The sequence below is a fragment of the Helianthus annuus genome, chromosome 6 (assembly GCF_002127325.2).
Source record: "Helianthus annuus cultivar XRQ/B chromosome 6, HanXRQr2.0-SUNRISE, whole genome shotgun sequence".
NCBI classification, from domain to species: domain Eukaryota; kingdom Viridiplantae; phylum Streptophyta; class Magnoliopsida; order Asterales; family Asteraceae; genus Helianthus; species Helianthus annuus.
In genome coordinates this window covers 29,859,969-29,874,142 of record NC_035438.2, presented here as the reverse complement: position 1 = coordinate 29,874,142, position 14,174 = coordinate 29,859,969, and the positions used below count along the sequence as shown (strand labels likewise).

Below are 14,174 nucleotides of genomic sequence, written 5' to 3'. Positions count from 1 at the left end.
AACATAATATAGGTCAACTATAAAGGCAAATCAACCATTTCAAATTGTTTCACATTTTAGTTATCCAACTACCTAACCAAGAAATCTGATTTTTTTCTGTATACTTTCAGATACCCTAAAATAGATTTGTTTTCTTTTATCACCAACTATTTATAACCACTACCACCACCCTCATATTTCAGCAACTTAAACATACATTCTTGCATTTTACCTGTCCAACACTGAACTCATGGAGCACGGGTACATATCTAATAACTTTGCATTTAATAATTTAGTCATTCATATCATATTTTATATGTAATACTTCTAACCATATATTTCATGATACATTAACATCACCTACCTATTTGAAGGATTTGGATTTGGCTCGCCGTGATTACACTGTGAAGGTTCGTGTACTTCGGTTATGGAAGCAACCCATGTATAACAATCCAGAACAGTTTTACTCAATCGAGATGATTGTTGTTGATGAAGAGGTATATGTTTCAAATCTATTTTTTTAATATTTCACATTTAGTCAGTTATTATATTAATTAATTTAAACCTATCTAAAGGATAAACATATTCATAGTTTATATTTTTCATCTTTTATGTTGTAGGGAACAAGGATGCAAGCCAATGTTCTCCGAAGATGGTTTCCCAAGTTTGAGCATCTTTTAAATGAATTAGGTAACATGTTTCAACCTTTGGAGAACTTACTTTTTAAACAGAAGTCTTAGAACTTTCAATAGCCATTGATCTTAAATGGATATGATTAAACAAGGGTGTTATTGTAAAATGACATTTAACTTAATTAATTATTTGATTAGTGCACACTTAAGTTAGGGCTAAACTATAGTTTGGTTATAATATCTTTTTATTGTTCTGGTATGGTAGAGCTAGCCCAAAAATTGTAGGATTCATGTATGTTGTTCATTTTCCAAAACCCTAATTTATACGTCACAGATCTGTTCGATTTGAAACCCTAATTAATCAATTGCATTAATGAAAAGTCAGAACTTTCCAATCTAATCATATAGATCCACTGAAGCATATCTAATCACAGATCTGTTCGATTTGATATCTCATTTTTGCTTTCTGTTTTTTAATATACTTAAAGAGACACAAATCTACTATCATCACCCTAATATAACTCTGAAGCATCACTTTCTGTGTATCAAAGAAAAGAATCATTGGGTGATTTTGTGTCTGTTTGTTTTTATGCATATGCGCATAAAGTTGTATTAATTAGTTTGTAAGCGACCAAAATGGCTACTTAACTGAAAATGTGCTCTGTGTGATAGCTTCATCCATGTAGGCTTTTTTTTCTTCAATTTTTAGAACATATATTACCTCTGTGTGGGCACCTATATGGCTATACTTAACTTACAGTGAATTAAAGTTATCAAATCTTACACACTTAGAAAAGATTCAGTTTTCTAGATAGATGATGAAAATACAAACTGATATTGCATTTCAACGAGCTAACTTATTATAGGCAGCATAAGATCGTAATTTCATTAACTCAATGAGTTGAAAGTTTACTTCAAACGCTATACAAATTAATATTAGTACAAGTTCACCGTATTGTAGATTTTTGAGCTAATTTATACGTCACAGATCTGTTCGATTTGAAACCCTAATTAATCAATTGCGTTAATGAAAAATCAGAACTTTCCAATCTAATCATATAGATCCATTGAAGCATGTCTTACTTATTTTTTGCTTTCTGTTTTTTAATATACTTAAGACACACAAATCTACTATCATCACACTAATATAAGTCTGAAGCATATATTTGAAAACAGTTTTACACATACATTTAAAATGACATTTTAGATGATGGCAAGTGAGACGCTTTCTGTGTATCAAAGAAAAGAATCATTGGGTGATTTTGTGTCTGTTTGTTTTTATGCATATGCGCATAAAGTTGTATTAATTAGTTTATAAGCGACCAAAATGGCTACTTAACTGAAAATGTGCTCTGTGTGATTTAAAATGACATTTTAGATGATGGCAAGTGAGACGCTTTCTATGTATCAAAGAAAAGAATCATTGGGTGATTTTGTGTCTGTTTGTTTTTATGCATATGCGCATAAAGTTGTATTAATTAGTTTGTAAGCGACCAAAATGGCTACTTAACTGAAAATGTGCTCTGTGTGATAGCTTCATCCATGTAGGCTTTTTTTTCTTCAATTTTAGGAACATATATTACCTCTGTGTGGGCACCTATACATCTATACTTAACTTACAGTGAATTAAAGTTATCAAATATTAACAGTGAAAATCTAAAACAACATACAAAAAGACAAGAGTTCATTTTTTACATTTGGTAGATTACGATTTATAAGGTATAATTTACTGGAAGGAGTAGAGTAACATTCACAATTTAATAAGGGGCATCCTTTTTTTTGAGATTAGGGGTATCCTTTGTATAAAACCGGTTTTTTTTTTTTGAATTTTTTTACACTACGAAAACAGTACGGAGACGGGGTTGAGGGGTAACCCGTGCTACCTACCCCTTCTAATACACTAGCCCCCCCCTACTGGTATGGTTTATAGAAATAAATAACCAAATTAACTAAAAATTAAATCCAATATATATAACCAATATAACTGAAAAAATCGGTTATATAATCGAACTAGGCCACCCTTAGATTATAAAAAAGTATTGAGTGTTTGGATGATGATAATATGACCTTGAGCATCACTTCAAGGATATTATTATGAAACTTTTAAAAAGATTGTTATTGATATACTAAAATGCTAATTAATAAAATGTTGGGTGCCACTCCCCTTATTGTTTTGACTATGAAAACGTCTCATGTATGCTCGTAACCATCAATAAATATATTAACACATTTAGGATATCGCCACGGATTCGAACATTTATATTATAACCTACAATTTAGGATATCGTTATTTTTGACAAATTTTAATTTTATTTATGTTTATTTTTCTAATAGAATGTTATTTCATTGTCAAACCCACTATTGGGTTAAATGAGTCCAAGTACAAGTATGTGGACAACCAAAACAAGTTGGGCATCTACACTGATAGCAACGTGTACCTATGTGATGATTTCAATGGTCCAACCTATGGCTTCTCATTCACATCCTTTAAGGATATCATTGACAAAACTTTTCCTGAAAACAAATCTTTAGGTAACCAAAAACCTCAAAGATTAATTTTATTTTTTTCTTAAATACTTTAATCTGTTTATATATTCAATTAGATTTTCATTATCTAAATGTGATTGGTTTTGTTGCTGATGTTAAAGACCTTAAGAAGTTTAAGACGACAAAGGGGAAAGACACCAAGAAAATCAGTGTCATTATTCAAGATCTAGAGTATGTATTTTTTTAATTCTATATATATATATATATATATATATATATATATTAATATTTCAAATTTTATAATGTTAACACCTTTTGTAAACCCCTAATATTTATTAATTTTTTCAAGGATGGATTCAATATACTTGTCTTTGTGGGATTCTTATGCTGATCGGATTTTAGAGCATTGGGAAAACAGAGATCAACATGGTGTTATTGTTGTCATTCTCCAGTTTGCTACATTGAAGTACTTTGGACCATTTGGATATGTTAACAGTTGTTTCAGTGTTTCCAAGCTTTTCATCAATTCTGATATTGATGATATAACTTCTTTTCGAAACAGGTTTTATATGTCAAATAATAAAACAAAAAAAAATATTTTTTTAAACTGTTTTCACTGATCTAATATATATACTTATAACAGCCTTATCCAAAACTCTGCTGCTTCTTCATGTTCGAGCCAATCATCTAGGCTTTCAGGAATTTTTTTAACATTGTATGATGAATATGTTGTCAAAACTGAATTCAACAACATAGCCGAACTTAATCTCAGTGAGGTAAACTACATTATTGTGTTATATTAGTAACATGTTTTATGTCTTTATAACAAAACTAATTTTTTTAGGTCAAGTCTGTTGTTATTGTTGGGACTGTTCAGATGATAGCTGAGTTGCCTTGGTATTATTTTGCTTGTAAGGCTTGTAACAAGAAGGTTACTAAGAAAACTGCGAATGATACACCTACTGTTGGTGTCTTGGTGGATGAAGAAGAGATTTATGAGTGCAAAACGAAAACTTGCAAGAATAGTGTGATTGAATATGTGCAAAGGTCTGAATATACATACGTACATATACAAATACATATTATTTGAAAGTTATTTCTCAGTTCATTGTTTAGATTTCATACCTTACATGATAACACTTTGTTCTTTAGGATAAAAATCCCATTGACTGTTCAAGATTCAAGTGGAACTGTGTCGTTGACATTGTTTGATAGAGATGCTTGTAAAATTCTGAAAACAACTACATCAAACTTAATTGAAAAACATCTTGCTGTAAGATTGTCTTATTAAATTTACAATTCTTATATTTTTTCCATGTAATATGTCATTAATATATTACTATATATATATACTACAGGGTGGTGATAAGGGCCTTTATCCCGACGAGTTTGAAGCTCTTTTGGGAAAAAAATTTGCGTTTAAGATTGACATAAAACAATTCAACATTGATAACAACTTTTGGTTTTTTTGTGTTTCTAAATTGACCGATGATGAGGATATCATATGCGAGCTCGAAAAGAAAGCAACAACATTGAGGTAATACTATTATTGAGTACTTTATTTTAGTTATATTTAATATTGAAAGTGATTTGTCATAATATGTGAAATACATTGTAGGTCGACAAGTCTGCTTCTTTGACAAACAGGTTCACTGATATGGATTCACAAGAAACCGTTCACTTGAATGTATGCATTCTATAATCTCAATAATTTCTCATTAGTAATATATCTTTATTATTATATATGTTTACATTGTTAACCTTCTAAATTAGATTTTCTGAGAATTTATTTTACATACAATCCAGGATGATAACCCGATTGATGTTACTATGGGAATCTATGTTGGCACCCATTCAAACGAGAATCTCAAATCAAAGGTATGTTAATTCAAAAATATACTTCAAATTATGAACACTTTAATCTATTTAATTCAAATTATGTTTAGTCTTTATTTGTGAGACCAATTGTTTATATCATTTTTAGGCCGTTACCGAGTCGATGGATGATAATGTCATAACTCCTTTGCCAAAAAAATTGGATGGCGATTGCATGGAAAGTAAGCATATTGGTGAGGCTGTAATCTTTAAGAGGAAATCAAAGAAACTTGATTTCAAGAAAAACTTGGTGGAGAATTATGATTTTGAGGAAAATGGAGAATTATCAACCACCAAACCAGTTAACCATGTCAAACCAACTCTCCTGATTCCCAAAATTGAAAAATGAAGACTTCAAATGCTTTATGTTCCAAGTGTGGTTTTTCTATGTTGTTTTAATGTGTTTTGAATTATGTTAGTCGTTTAAGAACTATTTCATCAGCTTGGAATGATTCCACGTTTGGTTTTTCTATGTTGTTTTAATGTGTTTGAATTATGTTAGTCGTTTAAGAACTATTTCATCAGCTTGGAATGAGTCCAAGTTTTATGTTTTAAGAAGTTTAATTTCCTTTTGTTGGACTCATTGCTCTAAGACATATATGCCAAAACAATTATTATGTTTTGAGTTTTAATGTATTAATGTTTTGTTACATTTATGTTTTGATTTTTATAGCATTATATTTTGTCATTATAATGTAAAAAAATAAAACCTTTTTCAACAAATATCATCTTTCAACAACTTTATTCTTATAGTACAGATTATTATCTTCACTTGGATAATTATTATAAATTTCAGTCAGTTAGTTTTTAAAAATCGACAATCACAGTGAATTTGAGTGTATTATATTATCAACATTGAAGGCTATAAAATACTTTTTTGCAAAATGTAAAACAATGTTTGGTATTGAGTTTGACAAGGACGTATACAATCATGTAGTTTTTTTTTTAAAAAGCCACATTTAAAGCACCATTTTAGATCCATTAGTTGTGAGGTTTATACACTTTTAACATACAAAATTTCTTGAATATCAAAGTATTTGTTTACTTATAATGTATTTTTAAAATGTAAAAACTCAATAAGTTCTTTTTTGATTTATCACCAAACGTGTTTTATTTTTTACTCTAGGTAAGTTTATTATTTTCACACTTATGTTTTATTTTCCACAGATCAAAATGATCGATCTTTTGAAGCAAAGCTTATGCGAAAGAAAAGGAAATTGCATATGGCAGCCAAAAAAGGACAAGTCTCTGATTTTAGTTCCACAATCAAAGGTCATATTTTCAATACATTCTCATATATGTCATTCAATATTTTATTTTACAAATTATAAATCAATTATTTGAAACTAATGAAAATTGCATCTTATTTTTTGTATTCAGACATACAAATTCGAAGTCCGCTATCTAACATTTCAAATGGTATATATTTAATTGTTTTACTTATTACTTATTCAATCATAACTTAAATGTCTAATGTCGTTATAGATGGTAAAAAAAGAAGACTAATGAGAAAAAAAGGGATGGATAAAAGAAAATCCAACAACAATTTAAAAGGTAATGTATATGTTTACAAGTTTTTTGTTAATAATAACATATATTTTAAAGTTAATGTTCATTAGTAAGACCATATATAATTAATATTTTTAATTCCTGTAAATAATAATTGTACATTATTATTAAAATACTCAATGTTTGATATGTTAAAGCAGGTTTGCAAAATATCCAACTCAGTTCCAACAAATCACCAAATAACAGAAGTGTCATTTATGGGAAGGAAGTGGTTATTCCTTATCAATCAATTCAAAATCAACATACCATTGTTACTTCTTCAGATATCTATTATACTCCTCCGCTATCGGATATTACAAATGGTATATATAAATATATTTTCTATTTAATCCGTCGTTTAAAAACTACATATTTCCATTTAGTTTTTGTTTTTATATACAACATTCTATGTGTCACAGCTTCAATCACCAATGCTGATTACACTAGCCCCAAGTTTTGTCGGAGCATCAGAAAACGATATCTGGATAGCAAAAAACCAACCTATAAATCTACATCTGTAAACTTTCAAAGTTCAAGTACACAAACATCTATCAAATTTATCTGAAAGTATACTAGGTACTGATATATTTTACTTGCAAAATATAAATTCAAACTATTTTACATTATCTATTTTTATATTTATATGAACAAATTTAAAATATGAATTCTTTTTTCAGGTACATCTACGTTAAATAACAATATTCAAGCATCTTCATCCAACAATTTGCGAGAAGAACACCATCTTAACGGAGAAATTATTACAGACATATTTTGTGGCAAATCAAAAGGTAATATTCTATTTATAATATCTTTATTTATAAGTTTCACTTTTAGAATACTATATTATAATTATATACTAATCAAATTAAACAATGCCATTAACAGATTACTTGGATCATGGTGATCAAAATCATATATGTGAAACATGTCATGCAAAATTATGGAAGGATGAAGTATTAAGAAGTTATCAAAGAAAGACTAAATCAAGCTTTTCTCTATGTTGTGGTTACAGCAAAGTCAAACTTCCAGATTTCAAGGACCCCCCCTCTGATTATAAAAGTCTTTATACTTCTTTGGAATCAAAAAGCAAACATTTTTTGAAAAACATTCGTCGTTACAACTCAATGTTTTCTTTTACTTCCATGGGTGGAAAAGTAGATTCTTCCATTAACAAAGGTAATTCTCCCTTCGTATTCAGACTTAGCGGTGAAAATTATCATACTATTGGAAGTCTTCTACCAACGAATGGATCAAAGCCTAAATTCTCTCAGTTATATATATATGACCTTGAGAATGAGGTTGCAAACACACAAGCCGCTTTAGGGTATGTTTCCTAAATCATTTATAAAATTTCATTTAGCTAAAATACAGTTTTTTATCTAACCTTATTTACTTTATATTGTATTTATTCCAATTAGGCAAACCAAAAAAGTCTCCACATCAAGTACAGAAAATTTGGATTTTGAAATTATTCAAGATTTGAAGGCAATGTTAGATGCACACAATGAGTTGGTTAAGTCTTATAGAATGGCTCGAGATTGTTTTCGAAGCAATCCTCATATAAATCTAAAGATACGCCTTATTGCAAAAAGGAATCAAGATGGGAGGATATATAACTTGCCAACTGCTTCCGAAGTTGCTGCTTTAATAGTTGGAGATATTGACACTTCGTTTGAACCTAGAGATATTACTGTCAAGACTAAAGAAGGTTATCTCCAACGTATTAGTGAATTACATCGTTCTTATTTAGCTCTTCAATATCCCCTACTTTTTGTGTACGGTGATGATGGTTATAGAATTGATATCCTTCATCGCGATGTTTCTACTTCAACCATCAGTAAAAGACATACATGCACAATGAGAGAATACTTTTGTTATAGAATCCAAGACAGAGTAAATACTTTTTCTTTGATTCTTAATTCCAGAAGGCTTTTTCAACAATTTTTGGTTGATGCGTATACTATGATTGAAAGTGAAAGGCTCTTATACATACGTACTCAACAAAAGAAATTAAGACGCGAGACTTATGAGAATTTATGTTCTGTTAAAAATCAAGGAAAAAGTGATGTCTCCAAAATCGGCCAGCATGTTATATTACCTTCCTCTTTTACTGGTAGTGCACGGTACATGTTTCAAAATTATTTAGATCCCATGTCACTTTGTAAATGGTATGGATATCCATATTTTTTCATAACAATCACATGTAACCCAAAATGGCCTGAAGTGAAGAGGATTCTTAAAGACACGACTCTTAACCCGGAAGACAGACCTGATATTTTATGTCGATTATTTAAAATGAAGTTGGATTCCATTATCAAAGACTTAAGGGATCATGCAATTCTTGGAAAGCTTCAAGCAGGTATTTCATATCCTCATTTTATTCTTCAAATGTTTCTACATTGTTATGACATTTCTAATAAACTATGTTATATATGCATATGAACTCACTAAATGGCAACAAACATTATAAATCAATTATATGACATAAACTTTTTATTTTTTTTTATTATTGTAGTTGTATATACGGTGGAGTTTCAAAAACGTGGCTTGCCTCATGCTCATTTGTGCTTATTTATGCATGCCGACCACAAACTTCCAACTGTTGATTATATCGATCCATTCATTTCTGCCGAAATACCAGACAAAGACAAAGATCCAGAGTTATATTCTCTTGTAAGTGAGTTCATGATTCATGGTCCTTGTGGCGTTTAAAATATGAACTGTCCATGCATGGTTGACGGAAAGTGTTCTAAAAATTTCCAAAGAAATTTCGTGAATCTACATGCATAGATGGTGATGGTTTTCCTATTTATAGAAGATGCAACAATGGTTTTTTTGTTGATAAGTCAGATGTCAAGTTAGATAATCGAAGCGTTGTGCCATACAACAAAATACTTTTACAAAGATATCAAGCACACATCAACGTTGAGTGGTGCAATCAGGCTGGTTCAATCAAATATTTGTTTAAATACATAAACAAAGGTCATGATAGGGCATCAATTTGTTTTGTACCAACTAACGAAACAAATGAGCATGAAAAGAAGGTTGATGAAATCAAAGACTACTATAGTTGTAGATACATATCTGCTTGTGAAGCATCTTGGCGGATTTTTTCTTATGATATACATTATAGGAATCCTTCGGTCATTAGGCTTCCTTTTCATCTTCCTGGACAACAACATGTAATATATGAGGAAATTGAAGAAATAGAAGATGTCTTAGATAAACCTTCAGTGGCTGTTTCAATGTTTTTAGAGTGGTTTCGTTGCAATCAAAGTTACCCAGAAGCACGTCAACTAACTTATGTCAAATTCCCTACAAAATTTGTTTGGAAAAGCAACAAACGTATGTGGAAACAAAGAAAAAGAGGGTTTTCAATCGGCAGAATTCATTCAGTTTCTCCTTCTGTCGGGGAAGCTTATTATTTAAGAATTTTGTTGAACAAGGTGAAAGGTCCAAAAACATTCGAGGATATTAGAACAGTGAATGATGTTGAATACCCTACTTTTAGAGATGCATGTTATGCATATGGCCTTTTGGATGATGACAACGAATATGTTGAAGCAATTGTAAAAGCAAGTTTCACAGGCTCGGGTTATTATTTACGAAGTTTATTTTGTACAATGTTAATGTCCGAGGGTATGTCTAGACCTGAATTTGTGTGGGAAAGAACATTCACTTACTTGTCAGATGACATTCTCTACAACCAACATCTTATTTTAAAACATCCAGGTATTATCCATTATATTATTTTATATACAAATGTTATAGTAATGTAATTTATATCATTTTAACAATATTTTAAATTTTGTACAGGTTTAGTACTTAATGAAGATCAAATTAAAAACCTAACATTGTTGGAGATCGAAAAGTTTCTACTCAGAAATAATTCGACTCTAAAAGGTTTTCAATAATGCCTTTTCCTAATCATGATTGTATATCTTCCGCAAACAATCTTTTACTTAGTGAAGAGCTGGCTTACGACAAGGAGATATTAGCCGAAGAGTTTCATAACCTTTTTTCTTCACTAACTGATGAACAATGTGTTATATATCAAGAAATCATCACGGCGGTTGATAACAACAAAGGAGGCGTGTTTTTCGTTTATGGTTACGGTGGAACTGGAAAAACATATCTTTGGAAGACCTTATGTGCATCTATAAGATCGGAAGGCAAAATTGTTTTAAGTGTTGCTTCAAGTGGAAATGCATCTCTTTTGCTATCAGGAGGGAGGACTGCTCACTCCCGATTTCACATTCCTATAGATGAGGATTATTTTTGCTTCATAAAGCCAGACAGCGACCTTGCACGTTTATTACAAGAAACATCACTTATTATCTGGGATGAAGCTCCAATGGTACATAAACATGGATTTGAAGCTTTGGATAGATCGTTAAAAGACATCTTTAGATCTGCATCTGGAGCATCATCAGAATTACCATTTGGTGGAAAAGTTATAGTTTTTGGAGGAGATTTCCGACAAATACTACCGGTGGTCCCAGGTGGAAGTACACAACAAATTGTAAATGCTTCTTTAAGTTCGTCTTACATCTAGAGAAATTGCAGGGTCCTTAAATTGACAAAAAACTTGAGGTTGAGTACCTCAAATGATTCAGTTGAAATAGAGAAAACTAGGGACTTTGCAAAATGGCTTTTGGATATAGGGGAAGGTAATGTTGGTGATATCAATGACGGTGACGCAAAAATACAAATACCCGAAGATCTTCTCATCAAAGATTCATGAGATCCCATTTATGCGTTAATAGAGTTTGTGTATCTGTCTCTTCTAGATCATTTCAATGATGAAAATTTCTTCCATCAAAGAGCAATCCTGGCTCCAAAAAATGATGTTGTTCAAGAAATTAACGACCGGTTGCTCTCAGTTTTTCCTGAGAAGAAAAGCAATATCTAAGTTCAGATAGTATATGTCCAACAGAAATGATTAATGAGAATTTAGATGACAGTTTATGCTCACCGGATATTCTTAATGGAATTAAAGCTTCAGGTTTGCCCAACCATAGGTTAGTGTTGAAGGTAGGTGTTCCGGTTATGCTTCTTAGAAATATTGATAAAAAAAGTGGACTGTGTAACGGAACTCGATTAAAGGTGGTCTATTTGGGTCAGCGTGTTATACAGGTAGAGATTATATCCGGAAGTCACATTGGAGATCGTCATTATATTCCTAGAATTACGTTGATACCTACAGACAAAAAACTTCACATTAAGTTACAAAGAAGACAATTCCCGCTTGCGGTATCTTTTGCAATGACCATAAACAAAAGTCAAGGACAATCTCTCTCCAGAGTTGGTTTGTTTTTGAAAAAACTAGTCTTTACACATGGTCAATTGTATGTTGCATTATCAAGAGTTACAAGACGAGATGGCCTCAAAGTTATTCTAAATAGTGATGGTAATCTTTCAAATACAACATCAAATGTTGTATACAAAGAAGTTTTTAGAAATTTGTAAAGTATGTTTATATTTTTTTTGGTACATCTTTCATGTCAAATTATTTAGTTTGTTATTTATTTACTTATTTTTATTATTTTATTTTAGATTAACATTAATTTCTATTATTTCATACTCTAAACAAACATTTCATAGGACATTTAAAAAAAATGAAGATATCGACTTATATTTCCTGAACAACTTACTAAATTGAAACTTGTGTTCATAAAATTAAAAATTGAACTGACAAGCGTCAAAACATTATTATTTTAAATTACTTGGTTACATGTTTTTTTCTATTCTTTAAAAAATCATACATCATATTTATTCATATGTTTTAAATTTTATTTTTTGAACCCGTGTGTCACACGGGATATAAGCTAGTATCCTATATACAAAACATTTTAAGCTATACTTAAATTGTCCTTTCCGTGTAAGTATTAAAACTAATTGTGAGAAGTTTAGTGTGGCTTATATTTGGTTATTGTCGAGAGTTGTATGCATGTATTGTTCTAGTATGTATGTTGCTAACTGTATTAAAACCGAGATAACTTTGAGATATGTACGTTTATGATACAGTCACTTATACTTTGTTTTTCATAACTCGGTATTGAGTAAAATTTACGTGTTAAATATAAGCACGTCACAACGACGTTATCGTAATTTTATAAAATATTGTATCTAAAAGCTATAAACGAAAAAATAAAATATGATTAAAAGTAATTATAATAATATAATATTATAACAAATAAATTATTAAATAATATAAAAAACAAATTAGGGCACTGTAGTTCGTGATGTAAATTGTAATTACACTAGTAAATTTTCTCGCGCATTGTGACGGGTTCGAAATGTAAAGTAACTCGAATTTATACCTTCTAATGAAAACGTATTATATTTGACCCGACTTATTTCTGAACAAAACTTACGTTAAAATGTAGACAAACTAAAAACGTACATAAAATAAGTACGAAAACGTATTATATTTGATCCGACTAATTTACGAAAGAAATTTACGTTGAAACGTTAACAGATTTTAACTTATACCGACACCTACATAAAAATAAGTACGTAAGAAAATTAAGTTTTTTATGTTAAAGAATACTACGTGGCGTTGCGGTAGCATTGAAACGTAATACATTTGACCCGACTTATTTTAAAATAAAATTTATGCCAGAATGTAAACCAACTAAAAAGGTACCAAATTCTAAATAATTTTTAGACCCAGGAAGAGTAGTGAAAACATACCCTAAAATATATTATTTTCTATATATATATATATATATAGGGCAAGGATAAATCGAAAACCCACTCCAGTTGACTAAACCCTGAAAACCCAAGATCTACCATTGATTAAAAAAGATCAACAGCTGTGATCATTTTTGGTGTGAGTCTGATGTTACTTTGTGCTTTATAGTAAGAGAAAGTACATGCAAGGGCATTATTGGCATCAAGTAAAAATTAGTGTCTTGGGATAAATGTAGTTGCATGTACATTACGGTCATATCCATCAGAAAATAAAAAAAGGTCCATGCACCCTACCCTACAGCATTCAAAATTCAAACCCCCAGTACAAAACTAAAATATTCCTCTTCTTTCCATTTTTTATCAAAAAATACACACAAAATTTCCCTCTCCCCTTCAACTGATCTTCGAGAGGAAGTTCGAAGAATTTATCTGCATGTTCCTCCACAAGAAAAACACACAAGCTTTAGCAACAACCTTCGTGGGGATTAATCTACAATTTCCAGTACGTCGACTTAAGTAGTTAATTTTTTCTTTCTTTTTGTTGTTTTTGGAGATCTGTTGGGATTTATTTCTACCATATGCAAAATCCGTTTTTGATTGTTTATTTTACATCATTCAGTGACGATATCGCATTTGATAGTATCTCACAACTGAAAAGATGTATCAGCCTTTTTTGGTATCATTTTTATTTGTTGTTGTTTTAAAGGTGCTAAAAAGAAAGGGTTTGATGTGGTTTTGACAATGCTACAAGAAAGTTTTTAGGGTTTTAACATTTCTACAAGATATTTTGTTAAAAATTTGGGTTGGAAATTACAAAATTGTAGTTTTTGACAAAAAAAGAAAAGAATAGGGTATGGAAATTACAAAAAAAAAAATGTAGTTTTTACTAAGTTGTTGATGTGTGGATTAACAAAAAGTTTAAAATAAAAAAAAAGTGTGATATGGTTCTAACCTTGT

The 14,174-nt window shown here is 30.4% G+C and overlaps 2 protein-coding genes across 2 annotated transcripts; both read left to right on the top strand.

The window, feature by feature from the left end:
- The first annotated feature begins 1,821 nt into the window (after window positions 1–1,821).
- LOC110893602 lies at window positions 1,822–10,435 on the top strand. Its single transcript, XM_022140700.1, has 23 exons — window positions 1,822–1,881; window positions 1,990–2,092; window positions 2,946–3,143; window positions 3,215–3,329; window positions 3,448–3,660; window positions 3,742–3,874; window positions 3,943–4,145; window positions 4,251–4,371; window positions 4,457–4,635; window positions 4,746–4,785; window positions 4,905–4,976; window positions 5,083–5,155; window positions 6,141–6,245; window positions 6,354–6,392; window positions 6,459–6,527; window positions 6,683–6,844; window positions 6,941–7,057; window positions 7,199–7,309; window positions 7,407–7,845; window positions 7,940–8,880; window positions 9,037–9,198; window positions 9,312–10,253; window positions 10,338–10,435. Exons 1-23 carry the CDS (start codon window positions 1,822–1,824, stop codon window positions 10,433–10,435), a joined length of 4,695 nt encoding a protein of 1,564 aa, XP_021996392.1.
- Window positions 10,436–11,459: 1,024 nt separating this feature from the next.
- Window positions 11,460–11,990, top strand: LOC110893601 (ATP-dependent DNA helicase PIF1-like). Its single transcript, XM_022140699.1, has one exon. The coding sequence runs from the start codon at window positions 11,460–11,462 to the stop codon at window positions 11,988–11,990; it is 531 nt and encodes a 176-aa protein (XP_021996391.1).
- Window positions 11,991–14,174: the final 2,184 nt, after the last annotated feature.

Bases quoted from the DNA above. Each gene is read 5' to 3' on its own strand.
- LOC110893602 (XM_022140700.1), top strand. From the start codon at position 1,822: ATGGCAAGTGAGACGCTTTCTGTGTATCAAAGAAAAGAATCATTGGGT. The intron at 3,875-3,942 runs GTAAACTACATT...TAATTTTTTTAG, and splicing joins CCGAACTTAATCTCAGTGAG to GTCAAGTCTGTTGTTATTGT. The intron at 7,058-7,198 runs GTACACAAACAT...TTCTTTTTTCAG, and splicing joins TGTAAACTTTCAAAGTTCAA to GTACATCTACGTTAAATAAC.
- LOC110893601 (XM_022140699.1), top strand. From the start codon at position 11,460: ATGATTAATGAGAATTTAGATGACAGTTTATGCTCACCGGATATTCTT.